The 21,371-nt window shown below is 46.5% G+C and overlaps 3 protein-coding genes across 11 annotated transcripts in view; 1 reads left to right on the top strand and 2 right to left on the bottom strand.

Moving 5' to 3' along the window:
- Positions 1-5,348, top strand: part of LAMA5 (laminin subunit alpha 5) — an 80,425-nt gene extending 75,077 nt beyond the window's left edge. For 4 of the 5 annotated variants that reach the window (XM_021416313.1, XM_021416312.1, XM_021416314.1 and 1 more), the window contains exons 67-80: positions 25-176; positions 529-661; positions 900-1,040; positions 1,245-1,375; positions 1,458-1,628; positions 1,725-1,857; positions 1,958-2,109; positions 2,217-2,403; positions 2,518-2,670; positions 2,779-2,938; positions 3,045-3,175; positions 3,269-3,359; positions 3,668-3,787; positions 3,925-5,348. In XM_021416313.1, coding sequence (XP_021271988.1) covers positions 25-176; positions 529-661; positions 900-1,040; positions 1,245-1,375; positions 1,458-1,628; positions 1,725-1,857; positions 1,958-2,109; positions 2,217-2,403; positions 2,518-2,670; positions 2,779-2,938; positions 3,045-3,175; positions 3,269-3,359; positions 3,668-3,787; positions 3,925-4,079 — 2,010 coding nt within the window. In that variant the 3' untranslated portion in view covers positions 4,080-5,348. Of the gene's footprint in view, positions 1-24; positions 177-528; positions 662-899; positions 1,041-1,244; positions 1,376-1,457; positions 1,629-1,724; positions 1,858-1,957; positions 2,110-2,216; positions 2,404-2,517; positions 2,671-2,778; positions 2,939-3,044; positions 3,178-3,268; positions 3,360-3,667; positions 3,788-3,924 lie in introns of those variants that run through there. The other variant, XM_021416315.1, reaches the window with a different exon arrangement.
- ADRM1 (adhesion regulating molecule 1) lies at positions 5,458-12,462 on the bottom strand. Of its 3 annotated transcripts, XM_021416318.1 has the most exons (10): positions 12,400-12,462; positions 11,640-11,850; positions 11,302-11,418; positions 11,099-11,222; positions 10,600-10,686; positions 8,375-8,456; positions 7,915-8,144; positions 7,462-7,619; positions 6,379-6,481; positions 5,458-5,682 (listed from the first exon to the last, which is right to left on the bottom strand). In XM_021416318.1, exons 2-10 carry the CDS (start codon positions 11,847-11,849, stop codon positions 5,576-5,578), a joined length of 1,218 nt encoding a protein of 405 aa, XP_021271993.1. In that variant the 5' UTR covers position 11,850; positions 12,400-12,462; the 3' UTR covers positions 5,458-5,575. The 3 variants fall into 3 exon arrangements, with proteins under 3 accessions (XP_021271993.1, XP_021271992.1, XP_021271991.1); XM_021416317.1 differs by lacking the exon at positions 5,458-5,682 and having other exon boundaries at positions 5,693-6,481; XM_021416316.1 differs by lacking the exons at positions 5,458-5,682; positions 6,379-6,481 and having other exon boundaries at positions 6,488-7,619.
- Positions 12,638-21,371, bottom strand: part of OSBPL2 (oxysterol binding protein like 2) — a 31,647-nt gene continuing 22,913 nt past the window's right edge. For all 3 annotated transcript variants that reach the window (XM_021416624.1, XM_021416622.1, XM_021416623.1), the window contains 6 exons: positions 21,143-21,232; positions 20,394-20,517; positions 18,420-18,548; positions 17,517-17,640; positions 16,846-16,936; positions 12,638-16,074 (listed from right to left, as the gene is read on the bottom strand). In XM_021416624.1, the coding sequence (XP_021272299.1) occupies positions 15,972-16,074; positions 16,846-16,936; positions 17,517-17,640; positions 18,420-18,548; positions 20,394-20,517; positions 21,143-21,232 (661 nt within the window). In that variant the 3' untranslated portion in view covers positions 12,638-15,971. The remainder of the gene's footprint in view (positions 16,075-16,845; positions 16,937-17,516; positions 17,641-18,419; positions 18,549-20,393; positions 20,518-21,142; positions 21,233-21,371) is intronic.

The following is a 21,371-nucleotide window of genomic DNA, read 5'->3' as shown; positions in this document are numbered from 1 at the left end:
CCCATTTTTCTTCTCTGTCTGCAGATCCAGATATTCCTCCTCAAAATGAATAACAAGAAGCGCATCCTGGTGCGGCTGGAGCGCCTCACCATCTTCATGGTGGAGCAGGAGAACTCCTTGGAGAATGCTGTCTCCTACTACCTGGGCGGCGTGCCCCCAGCAGTTCTGCCCCCCAGGTGGGTCCGGCCCACCAAGGGGTGTGGACAGTCTACATCTTCATCTCCAGTCTTTGAGGGTGGGCCTGGCCCTTCCTCGGCCAAATCCAGGGCTTCTGGAACTTGGGGGGAGGTTTTCTCTTCCTGCCCATCGCTGTGGGCTTGAGGATGGGATGCCTCCAGTGAGGGATGAGGTGCTGGTGGGTGTTGCTGAGCCTCCGTAGCTAAGCTGGGTGTTGTGAAGCAGCCTTCTGCATGAGGCACTGCAGCTACACCTGGCCATCAAGTGTCCTTCCCAAGTGCTCTGTCTGGGGGCTGCAGAGCCGGATCCTCAGTGGGGTTGTCCTGTTAACACTGCCTGCTTCTCCTGCAGCTTGAAGGCACTCTTCCCCACGGGTGGGCCCATCCGGGGTTGCATGAAGGGCTTGAAGGCTCTTGGCAAATACGTTGACCTGAAGCGCATGAACACTGTTGGCGTGAGCTACGGATGCACCTCAGACCTTCTGGTAAGCTCAGTGCTTCAGCAGCCTGGGGTGGGGTCCATCAGGGAAAGCAGCATGGGACACTAGGACGAATTCAATCTCCTCTTCATGCAGAAGTGTAAACCCCGCAGCTCCTCAGTGCTGGGGGCCATGACGAGGTGCTCCACATGGTTGGCCGTAGCACCAGCCAGCCCAAGTGAGATTCTTGATGCCTGCAGCACTGGAGCTGGCTCTCACCTCGCTTCCATGGTGTCCCTTGCAGGTGGCTCGCTCCATCAGTGTCCATGGCTCCGGCTACCTGACCCTGGCCCTGAAGGATGTGCCAGGGCTGCGGGACTTCTACAGCGGCTTCAGCTTCCAGACGAGCCAGCGTGAGGGGCTGCTGTACCACCACACTACGCAGGTGGGCACCCACAGTCCCCCTGGTTGTCCTGGTAGTGGGACAAACATTAGTTCGTGCAGGAGCAGGAGGTGATGGGGCAAGGGAGGGATTTTGTTGAAACATGGTTGGGGATAAAGGGGTGAATCCAGTGAAATCTGGATAATTGGGTAAATGGCTCCTTCCTTGGGGCTCAGCTGCCTAGCAATGGCACAATGCTTTCTGCAGGAGGGGACGTGCCAGGTGTCCCTCCAGAGGGGTCAGCTGGCCTTGAACCTGCTGGAAACCAAAGTCACCACTGAAAATACCTATGCAGATGATAGGACCCACTACGTGGCCTTCTACAGTGATGCCCAGGGGTATGTGTCTTGGTGATGCATGGGTGCTGAGGGGCCAGCAGCCCTGGGGCCCTGCTCATCCTGCACCACACATGCCCCATAGGGTGCGGCTGTACGTGGACGATGAGCTGCAGGACACTGCAGCAGGGCCCAGGGGCAGTCGGAGGCAGCGGCGGCAGCAAGATGGCCGGGCACTCTTCCAGCTTGGAGGCTCACCAGAGCCCAGTGCCCTCAGCAACCTCACTGGCTGCATTGGGAACGTCTTCGTCAAGCGGTGAGCATCGCTGTTCTGCTTCCTGGAGAGCAGGACTCGGCCCTGTCCTGCCTTTCGCCTGGCCTGGTTATGGGAACCTCTTCCCCTTGTGTGTAGGAGGTCAGAGCCGCAGATGGTGGTGGACCTGCAGCAGAACGTGGAGAGCATCAACGTCACCATGAGCTGTCCTTGGGGAGAGCGGCCGCAGCAGCTCAGAGTTGCTCTGAAGAAGGACAGGAGGAAACCCAAGGTATCCCTGCCGACAGAACTCCCCATCTTTTCCAACCAGCACCATTGGCCCTCAGTGGGGGACCCTCCCTTCACTCTGTTCCTCGGTGCACCTCACCTAGGTGCCCAGCAGGCCCAGCTCCAAGGACCGCCGCCACGACCAGGCCAGGCTCTGCCGGCCGCAGCCCCGTGCAGCCAGGGGCACCTTCCGCTTTGGGGGGTCCCCGAGCAGCCGCTGGGAGTTTGAGGAGATCCCGGCTTCCTTCGCCCAGAGGTGAGGCTCACTCTGCCCAACCCATGTGGGCTCAGCCCTTGGAACCATCGCTTGCCCCTTGCAGCGATGGGAAGGCAGGGTGCTCCTGTCACCTCCTGTCCCCACAGGTCGCATTTCTCCCTGGAGGTGAGGCTGAACTCCTCCCACGGGCTGCTCTTCTATGTGGCGGGCAAGCAAGGCACCTTCATGGCTCTCTTTGTCTCCCACGGGCGCTTCGTCTTCCTGGTGAACATCGGTGGGCGCTCGCTGCCCATCCGCAGCGAAGACAAGTACCACGACCAGCGGTGGCACACGGTGAGCAGAGCGCTGGAGCTCAGCAAGGCCTCACTGAGCCACTTCGCTCTCCCCTCTGGTTCCTCCCACTCCACCAAGCCCCCAGCCCTGGCACCCAACCTTTGATCCTTGCAGGTCTTCTTCAGCAGAGACCAGAGCCGAGCCCAGCTGGTCATCGATGGGCTGCGAGCCCAGAGTGCTGCAGTGGCCAGCGCAGAGCTCTTTGTGGCCCAGACCCCCTTGTACGTGGGGGGGCTCCCAGATGGAAAAGCCGAGGCTCACATGCTGGTAAGGGCTTTTGGAGGTCCCCTGGCATCACCCCATCTCTACCAGCTCTTGGTCCCACAGCACTGCCCCACGCTGCTCCAAGCTCACTCCCAGGGCCTCTCTCTGCAGGGCACATCGGCCTCCAGCTTCGATGGCTGCCTGAGGAACCTACAGCTGGACGGGAAGCCCCTGGGTCCCCCCTCGCACACCTTTGGAGTGACGCCGTGCTACAAGGGCACTCTGGAGAGTGGGATTTTCTTCGCTGCAGACGGCGGGTCCGTCACCCTAGGTACCCCACAGCAGCCCAGGCTGGTTCCCGTGGTCCTGGGACGGGAAAGGATGTGTCTGGTGGGAGGTACCTTGTCCCCTTCTCACCAGTGGCACTGCATTTCCAGCTGATGCAGTGGCAACCGAGCAGGACTTGGAGGTGACGCTGGAAGTCCGTCCCCACAGTGCCTCCGGGCTCATCTTCCACATCGGGGCAAGAAGAAGCCACCACCTCATGCTGTACATGGAGGAGACAAAGGTAGCAGGAAGGAGGGCTTCCCCATAGCCCCGCTAGAGGCCATCTCCTGCCCCCCACACTCAGCGAGCTCTGACGGGTTTGTCTCTGTGCTAGGTCACCGTCAGAGCCAGCACTGGGGCTGACGAGTTCTCCACATCGGTGACGTGCCCATCTCTCTGTGACGGGCAGTGGCACACCATCACAGGTGAGGGGACAACGCTTGTCTCTGGGGGTGCTGCTCTGCCCCTATCTACTGGGGGCAGCCCAGTGCCCTTCCTCGGGTATTTAAACCCCAGCTCCCATCTGTATGCATTTAATTTGGGAGATTGCAGCTGCCATTAAGTCATTTAATCATTAGAGTCCTCGCCTAATCTTGTTAGTGCTGTCAGACCTGGCGAGCTGGCCTGATGGGGTGGTTACCTGGTCAGGGAGCCACAAGCAAGGCCAGGGCTGCCCTGTGCTACTGCTGGGCTCCAGCAAGCAGCACTGTCTGACTCTTGATTTCTTTCTAAGCTACCAAAAGGAAAAACATAATCCAGCTTGAAGTGGACGCAGAAAGAAACTACGCAGTGGGCCCCAGCCATCCTCCTGCACCCAGTGCAAGGGCAATGTTCTACATAGGAGGGCTGCTAGGTGAGTTGAGAAAGATGCACTCCAGATCAAAACACCCCGAAGAAAGAGCTATTATTGCTGTTGCGAGTAAGACGTGCTTAATCCCTTGCTCTGTTATTAGTCTGACTAATGCTTGTTTTTATTTGTTCCTTCTGCAGAAGCAGATGAGGCCAGTACAGCATCAGCACTACCTCCCCTCCCTCATTACGTGGGCTGCATAAGGAATCTGCTGGTTAATCGGAGCCACGTGAACCTGCTGCAAGCAAGGACTGTCAGGGGCTCTGTTGGCCTGAAGGGTTGTCCCGTGCTGTAAGTGCGTGCACCTCAGTGCACAGCCTGATGCCAGAGAACTGCACTGCTCCCTGGGCCTCAGCTGTCAGCTGCGAGCTCTGGTCAACCAGTCCACCTCCAGTGCCTGCAGCGCAAGGCTGTAGCACAAGTCTGGGGCCAACATCAGGGAGAGGCCACAAATCCATGGGGAAGGAGAGCAGGGGAGGAAGGCGGAGAGAAGGGAGCACTTCAGGGGCATCTTTCACAAATAGAACCAAAAAGCTGGAGCAGGGTGTGGCAACAGGTCTGCCTCCTTCCCCAGTGGTCAGGCATCTGCAGCAGGTCTCATGCTGGCACACAGCTTGTGTTACGGGCTGGAGCACACAGCAGCTGTGCATCACATCCCAAATCCTGTTCCCTCTGCCCCACACTTACAGTGCACATAGGTTTAGTTCACTGAACACTTGAGGCTATTAATAACAGTCACAGACTGCCTTCTGCTAAAGGCTGTAGGCAGTTTGGTTTATAATGCAATTAGGACAAACTGGATTAATTCCATCACTTTTGTGTTTTTATATGCAAGGATGCATTTACCCCTTCCCCATAAGGTCAGTCTCTGTTCACCTGCTACTGCTGTGCAAGTACAGAGCTCTGCCAGGGGGACCTTGGACAAAATTCTGCTCGCGGAATTAGCATCTGCCAATCAGATTAATTTATATGAATTTTAAAAAGGAACAACATAGGCTGGAAGAGCTGCTGAGGGAAAGCAGGAGGTCATCACTGATGCCACTCAACTCTCTGCAGTTACATTCAGCACAGACAGACACACCGACAGAAGTCCTGTTGTGCGAAGCAAGAAACTGTTGCTTGAAAGGGAAGAAATAAAGGTTACCTCTGGCCACATTTGCAATATGTCACTGCAGTCACCTGCCCTGCCACCAGCTGCCTGCTCCTGTCCAGCCTAGCTCACTCCTGCTAATAGTGCAGTCTTCACTTGGAAAAAAAAAAAAAAAAAAAACCCAACACATTTTGCTCCCAAAACACCTATTCACTTGTGCACTTACACATCATATATATATTTGTGTGTGTATATATATCTAGCCACTTGGGGACAAAATCTTGCTTCCGAAATGGACTTATAACTTATATATTGTTTGTTTGTTTTTTACGAGGGGTAAATATTGTAAAATGGGTTTTTAACATGTCCATCTTAAATGTAATTATGACCTGTTTTTAAGTTGTAGTATTAAAGATGGTCTTTGTAAATCACTGGTACATACTTTGGAGTCAAATAAAGTTTTATGTTATTCTCTTTCACTTTACTGGTGATATCAAAAGCATCAAAACCCAACTGCACTGAACAGAAAGAGCAAGTGCTGCTTAAGTTTGCGTTAAACAGACTGAGGAAAAAAAAAACAGTATGGCAGATAAAGAAAATTCCTTTATTTGTAGATTTATATAAGCATAATATGAAGTTAGTAATCCTACTGCAGTTGCTTAAGTTAGTATCTAGGATATCTGTAAGGAAGAGCAAATAATTTAATCTAAACTCATATCTTCCTCTTCATCTTTCTTGTCCTTAGAGTCTCCCTCCTTTGGGTCTGACTTCACACTGTTCTGCATTGCTTTGGCAAATGCTTCTACATCTAAAAGTTAAAGAAATCAGTTATTTGCAAGAGAAGTTTTGCAATTTCTGGGACAGAATTCATTGTCTGCGTGAGGCTGTGTCATTAGTTGGAAAGCTAACAGTTGTTTCAGTAAGAACCTATTAGCAAAGAAGAAAACCTTAATGCTCATTCACTAGATAACATTGGGATTTGTGCAATTTAGCCTTGTGCACAGGCAGCCTCAACACTGAGTTGCTTCAATAATGGAACAGATTCTAAATGTTCATCAGGGAAAACAGGTTCCTTTGTCCTCTGCAGGGGGTAAGGCCCAAGTAAGGCCCAAGCCCTGCACTCACTTCAGCTGAACCCTTCATGACTCACAAAAGCAAGCATTCCTTAACAAGGCGTCTCGACACCTCCAGGGGCACGTGTAGCTCCTTCAGGAAACCACCACAAGGCCGCTCAGCACATCTCTGCACAGCCTCCAATTCTCTAAACACAAGCCTGACACCAGTACTGTGTCTGCAGGGCGGCTCCTGAGCCACTCGCCTTCTCATTTTAAGAGCAGTGCAAGAGTCAGCTTCTGACAGTTACAAACTAATCACTGCCTTCCACATTCAGTAGCTATGTGCAGTGCAGCAAACACCCCAAACAAACCAAAAGAACCAACCACAGCAACAACACAAAAAGCAAATCCCACCAGTTCATCACGTTCCCAACAGCATCGGTACGTACCTCCTTTATTTGCGGCATCTATGGCCTCTGCAGGTAAGCCAAACTGACTCATTAGTGGGCCAAGCTGTCCTGAAGCTAAGGCAGCACTGAACATGCTCAATGCCTGTGAATTGGAGTCAAGAGTGTCAAAAAAAAACAAGTGTGCATTGAGTTTCTCCAGCACCACGTGGCTACTGCACAGTCACAACAGTTTGGGGATGGTTCCACGCCGTGTTACAGCACGCTGACCATACAGCCTACCTGGAAGCAGCCTCTATCCCTTAAAGAACACAGTACTGCACTTTGGCCAGGCTCGGACATGCCTCTACACCACAGGCACTGTGTGTTTTGTAATGAGGAAGTGTTTGCTCTTAATCAGCTGCATGCCAGTAAGCACAAGGCAATAAGCTGTGCTAGACTAAGCAACACCAACATCACCTCCTGCCAACTAGAAACACTCTTCTTAGCCAATGGGATTTTGCATCTTGAGAACTTTCCATCAGTACTAGTTGAAGCTGGTCTGTGAGACAACAGATTTAATCTGACCAAGTGTGTCCAAATGGACAGTCCTGGAATTCAGCACTGGATTTTAGAGAAGAAAAAAGGAACGTAGTGCTATAAACATTAGCATCACTGAGGGATGTGGTTTAGTGGGGAAATACTGGAGGTAGGTGGACGGTTGGACTAGATGATCTTGGAGGTCTTTTCCAACCTTGATGATTCTATGATTCTATCTCTTCCCTTCTGTGTGTTCACTTTAGTAACTAAACTTAAAGGAGACTGCTTACAATCCACTTTTTGACAGGCAGAAATGAATTTGCTGCTACTCTGCTGCCAATTGCCAGAAAGCATTTTTAATGATGAGAAAGGTAAAGTCCAAATCCAAAAGTGAAAGTAAAACAACTTTTCCAGTCTGCCCTTGGCTGACCACAGGAAGGAAGGAAGGACAAGTGCTCCATGAAATCGTGTGCCTCCTCCTTTCCACCTAAGGAGCAACTTCCTACTCTGAACAGGGGCAGGAATCTGAGAAAACAGGGCAGTGTGAACCATGACACGTGGGGGAGGAGGGAAGGAGAGCAGCACTTTATGACACGGGGTAACTACCTGCTGGAACTGAGGAGATGTCAGGGTGTTCTGAATCTCTTCTGCAGTTTGTGGCAGAGATTCTCCTGAGGGAAGGTAAGGCATCAACCGCTCCTGAACTTCAGCGTTGGCCAGAATGGGAGCCATTATCTCGGGAGTCAGAACAGCTGCCAGGTCAACTAGGAACACGAACAAATGGTTGGGTCTTAGACCACGCACAGTAACCCACATTTTGTCATGTAAATGAAACGTTCTAGGCAGTGCAGCACTGAATCACATTCAGCACACTGCTGGCATCCTTCCTATCCTTGTCAATTTTGGAGCAAGAGTAAGACTCTCGAGGCAGCCAAGAAAAACAGCACTCGAGTGGAAATAAACAAACATAATTTTAAGACACCTTGGAGCAGGATGGGACGGTAAAACAGCTCCAAAGGACTCCTGGATCCAGCAGCTGTCTGGTCAGAATATTGTTACCTTGCTGTCCTCCTGCTCCAGATGGCACGTTCATAGTAGCTAAAATGTTCTGGAGGTCACTCAGTTGGATGGGCTGGGTTGGGCTCGTGGCTGAGCTGGTTCCGTTACCCGAACTCGGCACAGGGCTCGGGCTGGTCACAGACGCAGCCGCAGGAACGGCCGGGGCAGGCGTTACACGTGTGGAAGAGGTCGTGGAAGATGGTGTCACAGCAGCTGACTGGCTGCGAGAGCTGCAAAGACAATTAGGGAATTAATTCCCTGCAAAAAGCTTTGCCTCTTCTTTCTGAAGAGTTTCTTTTTAAGCCCTTGCAATACAAAGGCCTAAGATCCTCCTCTTAGAGAAGTACCGAGCAGCCTTAGTTCCCATTATATTTTCTGTTCAGTAGACTATTACTCCTCTCATCTGAGGCAATTTTACACTAGAAAAATATTGCATGCTTGGACCAAATGAGTGTCCCACCTGGATGATGAACTGCTGGTCGGGGGTCCCCCGCTTCCAAGTAGGCTAGCCAAGCCAGGACCCGTCAGCGCACCCAGCCCACCTTCCGTAAACATAAAAGAAGAAAGGGTTTAGAAATGTATTCTTTTCCAGGCTTCCTGCACCTCCCTGGTCGAGAGAGGTCGCTCTTGTACCTGGAAGTTTTTATTTGCTAAAATAAAGGAGGAGGGGGTGGACAGAGCCCAGACCAACCCTCCCCACCCCTCTCTGTAAATATACAGCTCTCATTTTCTGATCGTGCATCCCTATCACAGAACTGTCTCAGGAGATTGTCGCACGTTTTGGAAATACTTAATTTCTAAACGTACACAAGGATGAAGTGACTTTGGTTCATGGTATACACACGTGATCAGTGTAACAGAGCCCTCTCCCTTTATCTGCTAGTTTCCAAAACCCCAACTCTTCTCTAAACTTTAAAGCCAAGGCACTCAGCAGAAGAGTGCAGGGGCAGCCTCTGAATCACACCCAAACATCTGCATTTATTGCAGCTTCACATCTAATGCAGAAATACAGCAGCAGAAGCAACTGAGTCCTTAAGCACATCACAGACAGAACAAAGACCAAGACCAACCCCACACAGAACCAAAGCGCTCCAGGGAGAACAGTGGTCGAGAAACACAGCAGGAAACCAACACCTGGTCTTCCAGCCAACTGACACACGCAGAAGAAACCAGATCAGAGCTTCCTTCATCCCCTGCTATTCCTGGCCACCAACAAATTATTGCAGTATCAAGAACACCAGCTAAAAAGAGCTGGGGAAAGGCTTGGCTCCCAGGTCCATTGGAGCTGGCAGTGACTGATCGTCCCCCTATGATTCCTCTGAGCCACATTTCCAGATGCTCCATTTACCACATGCTTCCTATTCAGTAGTTTCTTCACTACATCTGATTAGATATACTTTCCAACCCAAGCATCTATATTCGTACCAGCCATCTGCCCAGTACTCTCCTTCCTATAGGACCCGGTCCTGCAGTATGGAATCATGCCTGTAATACTGGAGCTCATCCATCACAGAGCTTTCACAGCAGCAGGATGAAGCTAGCCAGGCTGCATCACGTGCTAATCTATTCAGTTGTCCCAGCTAGGAAAAGTTTACCCAGGAGCTGCAATAAAAGCAAAGACCTGAGAGAGATGCAAACCAGATGTAAAAGAACCAGATGCTCCTCGGGGAAGAGATCCACAAGGATTCATCACAACCCATTTGCTGAGGCAAGCAGATGAGTTTTTTGGCATTACATGTCAAGCCATCTTATAGCCAGATGAAAAGGCAAAGAAAGAAGAGTTGTTGAAAAATGCATTGAGAGTACAAGAAAGCAAGTTTCGGGAGTCCTGAGAAGCTTCAAGAAGGAAGCAAGAAGGGCTTTTCCAAATACATCCTAAGAAGCTGGAATCTTCCATCTGTACATCCCAACTACATCAGATTGGCACGTGAAGCTTAGAAAGACACGACTGCTAGATCCACAACAATGGGCTTTGGAGTTTAAGCACAGAACCTTAGTCACTGCCACCTGCTAAGCATTCCTTTGCCTACTTCCACTCCAGGGTCTGATTTCTCACTAAATGCTCTACTGGCCTTGGAGCACTGACAGCATTAAGAACAGACTGCTGCAGTGACTCCAACACAGCTCACATTCCCTTTAGAAAAAGCACTGCAATATTTCAAGTCCTCCCCAGTTTCACCCAGAAGAGGAAGCCCTCACCTGAGCCTTCCTCTTCTGACTACAGGTTGCTGTGGGGCAGGTACACTCCAGCCTTCCTCTTGAACTCCACTTTGCACACAAATAGTCACTGGATCAGAAGCAACATGAGAAAGAATCCACAGCTTGACAGCTGGGACGTTCACCTGGGAATCTCTGGTTTCCTGCTCCAGTGAATATTTAGGAGGAAGAGGAGGGGGTTTATTAGGGGGGAAAAAAAAAAAAAGGCAGAAGATTCAGGAGAGCAAGGAGCAGAGCTGATGTTCCTTGCAGACTGTGCCATAAGATGAGCGTCATGTAGAACTTGGTACCCATTTCCTGCCCTTTTTTTTTTTGGGCCCCGTAACTCATCTTTGAGGCAGAGCCTTGCTTTCTCACGTGAAAGGAGTGCTATTCAAATCAACAGCACTGCTTGGAAATATTGTCAGGTAAGATTTAACCTGGCAGGAGAAAACACCATTTTGGCATAAAGATATTAAAGCATTTTACCAAGTCCTCCTAAGCCCGTTGGTCCGATCAGCTGCATGAGCTGGTTATGGCTCATGTTTCCAAGAAGGCTTTGCAAGCCACCCTCACCTAAAAACAAAAACATTCTGAAACACAACATATTCACATAGGTTTTTTTTTTTTTTCACAGCACTCCAGCTCAAACAGCAGGAGATTAATTGGCATCACATTCTGTACGGAAAAAACAGTTTCAAGTGTTTACTGATTCATGATGCTCATAAAAGATAAATGCAACTTGACTTCATAAAAGGTAAGACCCCAGAGAATCTACTGAAAACATACTTCTTCTGGCAGTCTTAGCTTTCAGCCTGCACCTATTAGTACAGCACAGTTTATCTCACAAAAGGGATGTTTACGCTTCTGGTATTAACATTGTTCCCAGCTCACCCTCCAAAGTCATGAGGAGTTTCTCCCTAGGGAACTACAAGTGCTTATTCTAATAGAAGGCCTCTCATGTGAAGGAGCAGAGAATGGACTGTACCTCCTAATGCTGAGAGCTCGTGGCCTCCACTCGCATTTCCACCCAAAGCACCAGGCATTGGGGGATTGTTGAGATACTCATTCACTTTACGGCAATGTTCTTCGTCCTTGTCCGTCTTTGGCTCCTGCAAGAAAGTTCTTCTTGGTACAAGGAGAACTGCAAGTCATTTGTTCCAACACCTTTCTTATTTACTTCCCACCAACCTGCATCCAGAAGAAGAGTCGTTTTGATCCTGCCTTGAACTTCAATACATACACACGGCCTGTAGTACACTGAGGTACCCTTTTGAATTCACAATCATCAGGAAAAATAATCAAATCCTGGAAAACAAAGCAGCAGGAACAGATATTTCAGGAAACACATGAACGTTACCATCAGCCTCCCAGAGACCTCTGCCCCCCTCCCGACCATCAGTGCCAATAAGAATTCAGAAGGTCTGCCGAGTCATTATGGCATTCACTTTCTAAACCATCTCAGAGCTCTGTCAGCAGGGCAGGAACTGCCTCAACGCCTCATCACTGAAACACAAAGCTATACTCACATCTTCAACGTTGCCCGAGGTCCTGTCCTTCCAGCAGAAATGGATGAGGGAATCATCGGTCTGCTGGATGTAAACAAGGCCTTTCCTCTTGTCCGGGGTCACAGTGCTGCCCTTCAGGGACATCTTTCCTGCCCGGAATTCCACCAGGTATTTACTTGAAGAGCCACGGGAGCCTGGCACCAGGCTCGGAAAGAGGGCACCTGAAGACATCCTGGGAACAGAAAGATCAGCTAACGCGATTAGAAAGCTCTAGTGGGATCTGTTCTGAGTGTGACACTACAAAACGAGGCCCGCAACGGCAATCTGCCCCACTGCCTCCAGAACGAAAGATGCTGCATTAATACTGAACACAGAGCGGGATGAAAGCAGGATGCTCTGTGCAGCTCCGTTCACTACAAGGAGCACGGCTGCTGAACTACGTGGAATGAGATCACCTCCCTACAGCTTCCCTCCGGCCTCGCACCGCGGCTCTAGGGAGCAGAGAGGCCGCGCCGAGCTCATTCCGTGGCCCCGCGGCAGCGCTCAGCCGAGCAGCCTCCTCCCGGCCGGCCCCGTCCCGCGCCCTGAGCCCGGCCCAGCCGCCAACCCCCCCCCCCCAAGCAGACCGCGATCAGCAGCCGGTCCCGTGAGGCCGCCGGCAGCGGCACCCCTCCGGGCCCGCCCCGGCTCCAGGCCACCCAGCCGCCACCGCACAGCGCGGCAGCTCCATGCGGAACCGCGTGCCCGGCCCGGGTCGCCCACCCCCCTCCCGCGCCGATACCTGCCGCCTCCGCCGCCCGCAGGCCCTGCGCCGCTCCCGCTTCCTGCCTCGCGCCCCGGAAGTCCGCCCGCCGCGGGGCGGGGCGAGCTCCCCCTCGGCCCTCCGCGATTGTGCGGCGCAGCTGCCACTCAGCAGCGGAGCCCGCCCCCTCGCCCTGCTGTGTCATCACGGCGGAAAGATGGCGGCGCCCCCATCCCCCCCCCCGTCCCCTCCGCCAAGTAGAGGTCGCGGCCCCCTCTCTTCTTCAAAATGAGCTTTATTCGGATTTACAGCTTTACAGTGTAACATTGACGTCCGCAGACCTGTACAGACTTCTCTAAAAAGCCAAAGACGGTTGTTAATAGAGACGGGCATTAACAGTTATTAAATATTACAAAAATAAATGCATTTCACTCAGCGCTACCGCAGGGCCAGGCCTCATTGCACGGCCGGGCCTCCCTCTCCCTCCGACCCCACTCAGGTGCATGACACAAGCCGAGCTGCAGCAGGCCAGGCCGCAGGCCAGAGCCACACTCACACCTTCGGTGACAGTTCTGGGGGAAAGCTGTGGAGATTCTGGGAGCCCTTCAGCCAAACAATTTCCACTGTAAGGTCTCAATTCACTAAGAAACTATTTTCAGTCATTACACAGCTGTAAATGCAGCTATTTAGCTCTGCTTTTTTTTGTCTGGCCAATTCAGAGCATATTCCTCTTCGCATCAATTCGGTACCAACCATTACACAGTGCACTACTGCAGAAGCTGCGCCCACCCCTCAGGCACCGCTACACAAAGCGCACAGCACCCACACAATGAAATCCCACTGCCCCAGAGCTCTCAGCAGCCGCCCCGTCCCTCCACGAGGGCATCGCCCTCACCTCACAGTCCCCTGTAGCACTCAGAGCTCTGATTTAAATCATTTCTTGCACCACAAACATTGTGGTGACCGTAAGTGACCTGGCCCTGGTGAGCAGCAAAGCCACAGCCATCTCCACCCGTGTCCACCACAGCAGACAGCTGCCCCAGTACCTGCCTCCCTGTACATAAACCTCCCTCACCACCTAGAGGCCCAAAGGGAATTAAGCATTTATTATAATTTCTTTCTAGATGGTTTCTCTACAGTATTAATATATACTAACACAGTTATCTTATATACAGTGCTTAATCAAGTTACAAAAGTGACATTCTTTTAAAAGGTGCAAAGTTAATGTTTTGACTTGTAAACTACTGAGGCGAGATCTGCATTTAAAATAAAGTTTTATCACTTTCAGAGCGATCACAATGTGCTATTGGGTATCCCGTGGCTCGCCAGGCAGACTTTTCAGCAGCAATGAGAAAATATTTCATAAATGTTTTCAGTGAAGAATAATAAATTAAAAGAACAGAGTTGGAACCCATTCGAGATTTCCCTAAAAACATTACACTAAGGAGAGGGGGGAAGGGGGTAAAAACGTAACTAATGAAGTGTTCTAATTTTAGAAAACTTGCCAATTTATTTTTAAATTCCATGAAGTTCATATACTGAAGTTTCAAATAAACACGGTATAATATTGTTTTTGCATAACGAAAAAGGTCTTTAAATTAAAATTCTAACTCAGAAGAGAGGGATGCTAACCTGTACATTCGTTTTTAAAAACAGGGTATTTCTTTACCAATTACTCTTCATTTTTCCATTTTATTCAAATGCATTCTTTTAAAACTCCAACATTAAACACATACTTTAGCTTAAGCAAGTTTTAATCTCCCATGAGATGTTAAACTGGCTTAGCCTGTGAATCTTTTCAATTCTGATCTAAGAAGAATGGTTCCCTAGTCAGCTAGCAGAAAATCTGCACGGTGCATTCCAGTGCCTGGAATAGTAATTAATGTTAATTTTTACAAAAAGGCTCATAAGTATTTTTATGCTATCCCATACTGATCAGCAAGGTCTTTTTAAAAGTCAAGTGTCTACACATTTATTAGAAACAACTATAAAACTACTCTCTGCACCACAGTACCATGTTTAGTTTGAGTGTCAAGAAAATCAGCAACGTATAATTTCTGGCAACAGAAAAATGTTGCCATGAGCACATTTCAGGTTAGGCCTTTTTAATGCCTTGAATTTTTATCATTTGTCTCATTTTTCCAATGAAGACAACAACTAAATCCCCCAAATTAAGTTAGTCAAATCAGGTGATGCATAATTTGATACAAAAGTGTTTCTCCATGAGTATGTTAGCTTTCTTTTGCTTTTTAATCCTATTACTGGGATATCATCCTAACCCTAAATGCAGTGTAGCCATTTTCCTTTTTTGCCTAGTTACTCAAAAGTTTTCATTAAAAAAAAGCAGCCTTATGATTAGTTTTAATTACTAGACCTAGTTTTTCAAGCCTCCCTTCCCTCTCTCCTCACCAGAAGTGTATCACTTTGAAAGAAAATTAATATATCAGTTCAGTAATTGATCTGTAGTTCAATTATTTTCAATATTATATGGCTTTGATGTTTCAATATGGAACAAAAAAAATTCCACTTTTATGACATCACATGCTCATAGAAAACATGTAATAGGTAACTATGCCACAGCTTGAAATTGATTCTGCTTTTTCACAACATACAAAACAGACATGACCTAATAATGAAAAACATGCAAACAAAAACATCCCAGAAATATGAGATCTGTGTGGATATACATACCAAGTGTTTCCAAATAAAAGTTTAGTCTAGAAGCATATTTAGTGCCAAAGCTGCCAGAAGTAGTGCAGAAGATCTAAGCCTCCAAGTGGTAGCAAGCAATATATTTTACATTGTAACCACCTCTGCATTCCTGCAATTGGTTCTGAAGTTTCTCATACTTTAAGAACAGCATTAGACTTCAGAAAAAGCACTCATCGATTAATGCACCTTGCTCTTCTCTTAACATATGCTTTATGTAATTTTATCACAGGTATATAGTTTAATGCTCACAGTGACCAGAAATTGTGAAGACTTCGTAACAGACGACTACAGTTTGAGTAGCTAAAGTTGTTTGTTGCTTCTCAAAGTCTTTGAATTATTGAATCATATTGAGAGAGAGGGGCTAGGAGCTCCAATCCCCACATAGTGCTACATACTGTATGAAAGTTTCACATGCATCTCTTCATGGGAAATATCCACAGTACTAGGTTTTATCGTGTTTGTACCTTATTAACTTTTCATCCCTGCTCCAAGTTCCAAGAACTTCAGATTCCTCACTACTCTACTAAATAAAGATGATATTATCTCTATTTTCTTAAAGTTACATAGTTTTCAAGGATGTTACAAGCTCTACCAGATACACCATACCTTCCTGACAAAAACTAGGGGAAAAAAAAAAATGGAGATCCAAAGGTCCCTTTAAAAATTAGTTAAAATATGATGATTTCAGATGTAGCTTTATGAAAAGAATGCAACAGTGTTTAAATATTTGGCAATCCAACATTAGTGATCATTAACTCCTTGATTGTTGACTGATAGATGTTTTGTTAGGATTTACTTAGAAAAGCTGAGTTTTGTTATTAACAAAACCAGACTAACTGGCTTACAATGAAATCTAGTAACTAGATGTCCAGATGAGATGAGCTATTGGTTCCGTTATTTCAATAGATGTCCGGACAGTCTGAAAAATTTCTATCAAAATAGCCACCTGAGTACAGCCAATCTGAAGTCCCAGTGTATGGGTTAGTGCCTTGATGAAACCACCTGGAAAAAAAATAATCAAAAAGTTAGAAGAGAGAACAAAAAAACAGAACTTTGCTTCTTCCCAAGAACACTGTTGAAATACACTGATATTTCTTACTGGGAAAAAAAAAAAAAAACAACCACACCTCTGCCAGTATTCTGATCATGAAAAACAAGGCTTTAAGCTTCCAGCAGAGTGGTCACTGCCTTATTATTCATTCTTTTTTTGCATGAAGTCAGGAAGGAGTATGAAATGGATTTTGAAATGGCTGACTTATTCCAAATAAAAATAGCACTGATACTTTTGATCATACATTGATTACATATAATAATTTTTTAATTATCAAGACTTAAAAAAAGCAGTTTCTGAAGTAACCAAGCCAAGAAGTCATAGAAGTTTGAAAGGAAAAGGCCTGGAAGGGCCACAACACGTTACTCAACTGCCAAGAGTTGGACAGGAATTGGTTAAGGGAGAGATGGAACTTAACATTTTATTCAATCTAACAAAAAGATGAGTTCCGCAGGCTTAAAACAAATCCAAAAGAACAGCATTACCAGTTATTTATGGCAGGTTTCAGCATTTATTATAAAATAATTTCTCTAGCACAAAATTATCAGCAATTTGGTTTTCCAGCCACATTATTTAAAAGTTGACCTAGCAAGTTACTACAAAACACTACAAATTGTCCTGCCATGCAGGAAATCAAACACACGTCTTCAATAAAAGCATTTCAGGCAGTAAAGCAGCAACATTCAAAGCATTAAATAAATGCTCGACTTCCTGCTCCTTACCGTGTCTGCCACTCCACTTCATCTTTTGCACGCTCCTTGCGAGCAGCTCTTTGTTTCTCTTCTAGTCTCTCTTTTTCTTTACTAGCCACATCTAGCAAACATTTCAATAAAAATAGCTATTTAGCAAAATGGAAACAAAGATGCAAAAAAACAGGGAAAAGACTGCAAAGAAACAAAACACAGTTCATTCAAAAAAGAGAAAGCATTTGCTGGATACAATTTACTCAACAATGACAATTGCAGGTGACGAAACTAATATTGTGGTATCAGAAATGCTCCAACTACAAATAGAGTACATAGTAAAGTTATGGAGTTTTATCCATCCAGACAGCAGGAAAGAATTTAGATTGAATTTGTTTTTTTTTTTCCCAACTATCTGATAAACACCAGAGCAAGAGAAAATGTCTGCCAGTCCCACGAGTTCACAAACATGCAGATGTCCTCTAACACAGGATAGCAGTCTTGGGATCCACCTGGGACACACTTGCTCTACTGGGCTTTTCACGGAGAAAACAGAAATCATACTGTACAAAACCAAGCATAGGATGAAAAGATATTAAGGTTGCTTTGAGAATGAGAAATTGAAGATAGCACTCCTATAGCAAACAACCCCCCTTCAGTTATCCCTCTCAGATTTTACTAATGTGAAAACATTCCCTTCAAACACATACCCATGTTTCCATTTTCCATGTTTCTGATATCTGGACGTAGCCGACAGTCAGTGGGAGCTAGTATTGCTTCCATGCCCTTCTCTAGTTCATTGAGACTCACAGCAAAACTGGTGAAATTGTACATCTTAAAGGCAAATGGTAGACAACATACATGTTATTTTGGCCAAGTGGCCATAGGTTCCCTATACGGAATGGATACAACAAAGCTTCTAAGAGAAATTACTGAGTCAAACCCTCTTTCACTGGCCACCCTGAAAGCAAGACAGGTTCATTCCAAACTGACTTTTTTTTTTTTTTTTTAAGGGAAAGGAAATCACAACAGTCTTTGCTTCAGAAGATAGAAATATATTTCTTCTATGTCTAACACCATGATTTTTCTTCAAAAAGACAAAAGAAGACACATCTAAAGCTAAGAAAACAAGTCATTTCTCCCAGGAAAGCATGCATGTTTTCATTCATTCATTTCAGAGGACAATATTCTGGGCTTTTTAAAGACAATAGCTAAGACTATATGCTGCAAACTACTTCGGATAATATCAAGATGCCCCGTTACTGCATTTTTGGAAGTTTGTCTTCCAACAGCAGGGTTAGCAGTGGGCAACACGAATCCATATTTCAGCCACTCCTAGTGCAAAGATCTCACAAACAGACCACACGCTGAAGCAGCTGCAGTCAGACCACACATTCTACCAACTCTGACACAGGAGTGCTGCTTTCAGCACAGGGATGAAGCAGACAGCTTGCTGCAGTTTAATTTTGCTGCTGCAGCAAGAACTGGCAGAACCTGTCAATAAGCACACTAAGGACAGACACTTCCAACAGGGTTTCCCCCTTGAACATTACTCATGTTCCCTGGGATGAGTCACTAGTGACAGGAACATGCATGCTGATTGAAACAATTACCTGTGATGAGTTTGGTGGCCTACAATTTATTCTCCAAAGCAATTTACTGCCAGGTATAAACTGCACAGTGTCTTGAACTTCTGGCATATCATCAGCCTCATCGTTTTCCGATTTAATAACATCTTCACTCTGAAACAGAGATAACACTATTGCTTCTTCAGGTTCCAATGAGTCAAGCCTGCAGTTTAAGCTAGTTCCTATAATGGCACAAGAAAGATAAATAGCACGTGCTTGCCTTTTGGGTACTGACTGCTTCGTCATTTGCAAAAGCACCTTATTTAATTAATGAGGAATTAATTAGTGTATGAGTTCATCAATTTTATTTCAACCTAAGACATGCCACCCTTTCACATTAAGACTCACGCTCCACATTGGTTTGTATACATTAATGCATGTGCTGCCTAAGTTGCAATAAGAATTCAGCAACTACTCTTAAATAAATATTTCCCAACGTTCTGGCCAGCATTCCCATCCTCAGTGCTATGGTATGTATGTTAGCAGTGGCAATCTCACAGAGCTGGACTGCAATTTCTGAATTCTACCTGAGGGTGGAAAACAGGATGAAGATTTTTATTTCATCACCTCACTACTTTTATTCCACTGCTCACTTCGCAGACCTCCATCTTTTTGTTTTGGCCTTAGCTATTCTAGGAAGGTAATACAATCTGGTTCTGCAAGCAGTTAGAGGAAAGGAAGAGGCTGCACACAGCACAAACCCAGCTGAAAACAACATCTTCCTCACACAGCTGAAAGGCAAGCAGAGCACATACATGTCAAGCATTGTCTACACAAGATCAGGCCAAACAACACCAGCTACAGCCCCGGATAGTTTTTCATCTACTTGAACTGCCCAGACCACAGATCACTTGGCAGCTTCCCTCGACTACCTGAAAACCTGCTTTCTGCATGCCTGGTTCCTATCATCAGCCTGAGCCACAGGAGAATCTGTCTCAGAACACAGTTGCGTTGTGGAAGTTCAGAGGATTTCAACATGAGAAACCAGCTGAAAGCACAACCACCAGAAGGGAAGAGGCAACATCAGCCTGCTGTTAGAACATCACCGTTCTCCTCTCTTATTTTCCTTCTGCCTCCTCTGACATGCCTCATTTGTTCTCTTCAAAACAGTTCCCCCTCTAAATATAAATTCCACAGGAAGGAAGGAAGGACAGAACTGACTTTAAGATGAACAAAATCTTATTATTTAAACATAAGTCAAAATACAAGCCTGCACCATGACAGAATCCAGAAGCAAAAACAAGGCCTGTTGTTGCTCTGGATTCCTCTCATGAGAGTATTTAAAAGAAAGACTTAGTCTCTTCAACAGAAGCTAATCATGCTGAACTTTAGCTAATCATTTTAACTTTGTACAAGCAACCAGAGCCCACAAGACTTCTGGTGATACTAAAAAATGTAATAGTGCTCTACATCATACAGCATTCTGCATTTCCCATATAACCTTGAGGCTTTGGCAGTAACTTATCTGATCCAGACTACATGTGATGAAAGAAAATCCACAAGTTTCCAGACCCCTCTGCTGTCAAGGCTGTCTGCATCAGAAATTCGAAAAGGCTGCATCACCAAAAAAGGCATAAATGACTTTAACAAGGTACCTAGGGAATTTTCTTTTTAAATGCCTACATTCAGATATTTTCACATCTGGAACCGGCAGTATAGCCGCTTTCTTTGTTGAAGAAAAGGCTTGGGGGCTGATATATGAAGACAACACTGACAAGTTTCCAGCAAACACTGTTCCTTTAAGTTCTCAAATACCAGCAGCTCTCATTAAAGCCAACATAATTTCAAACTGCAATGCCTTCTCGTGAGACTAATGCTGCATACCTTAGACCCCTACCAAAAGATGAACAACTATAACCCTGCATGCACCCCCACCTGACCATGTCTGAAAAGAAGATGATTTTCTCTCATTTCACGTTATTTCAGGATTTTCACTCCCTAAAGGATCCTTCATCTTACCGGCTTCAATTTCTTCTGTTCACCACCTCTCTTCTCATTCTTTTTGTAAGTCTCATATGTAGTGGGGTCAGTGCACCATAAGCATTCTGTCCACTTGCCATAGATGACACACAGCTTCTTTCTGCTGCAGAGAGAGCAAGGGAGAGTCAGCCTTCTAAGCCAAGTCATGCAGATCCTGTCTACATTAAATACGCAGCTTCCTACCCTGTTGTCTTTCATTTCTTTGCAGATTTCTTAGAAGCCAGATACTAGATTAATGCAAATAAAATGATTCACCTTCAACTAGTCTCTTTGGTATTCAGTCCTGCAGAACACATTCTCATGACTTAGTCACATACCTTTTGCTATTATTGAAATGAGTGTGGGCGCAGTGAAGCCAGCAGCTTACAATATAGACTCCTAGAGTCACGTAGCAGCTTTGGGCTTGATTAAATACTTTCAATAACTGTAATCTCATTATTTCAAGCTGAAGACTGGAATTGCGATTACGCAACAGTGAAACCAGTTTCAACTACTCTGCATTTTCCCTCAATACGTTTATTTTAAGGTGGCTGGACTGGAAAGTTTTTCCTAATACTGCTTCAAATCCTCATCCCAATTAAGGAATTTAGTATCTATAACCATTTGCATTCTCTGTGTAAACTGCATCACTAGCAACTTTGCAGTCACATCAGTTACAGTCACCACGCCAGCACTAAAGCAATACCACAGTGCTCAGAAGCAGAGAGGCCAACAGATGCAGCACTTACTTTTTGTCCTGGATGTATCCCTCTACTCTGTGAAGCTCTTTCCCAAACAATCCACATGGTTTAAAATTAAGGACACATTTATCTCCAGTACTGTAGAAGAAATTTCAAGTACACATTTCAGGAAGCGAGCCTCTAAACACATTAATGAGATCACTGCCCCCCACCCCCTTACATGAAAAAAAGCTAAAATAAGGTGCAGGTAAGTAACGAGAGGCAATTATTCATATCA

This window comes from Numida meleagris, chromosome 19, assembly GCF_002078875.1.
Source record: "Numida meleagris isolate 19003 breed g44 Domestic line chromosome 19, NumMel1.0, whole genome shotgun sequence".
NCBI lineage: Eukaryota > Metazoa > Chordata > Aves > Galliformes > Numididae > Numida > Numida meleagris.
The sequence above is the reverse complement of the archived record's forward strand: the minus strand, read 5'-3'. Positions and strand labels throughout refer to the sequence as shown.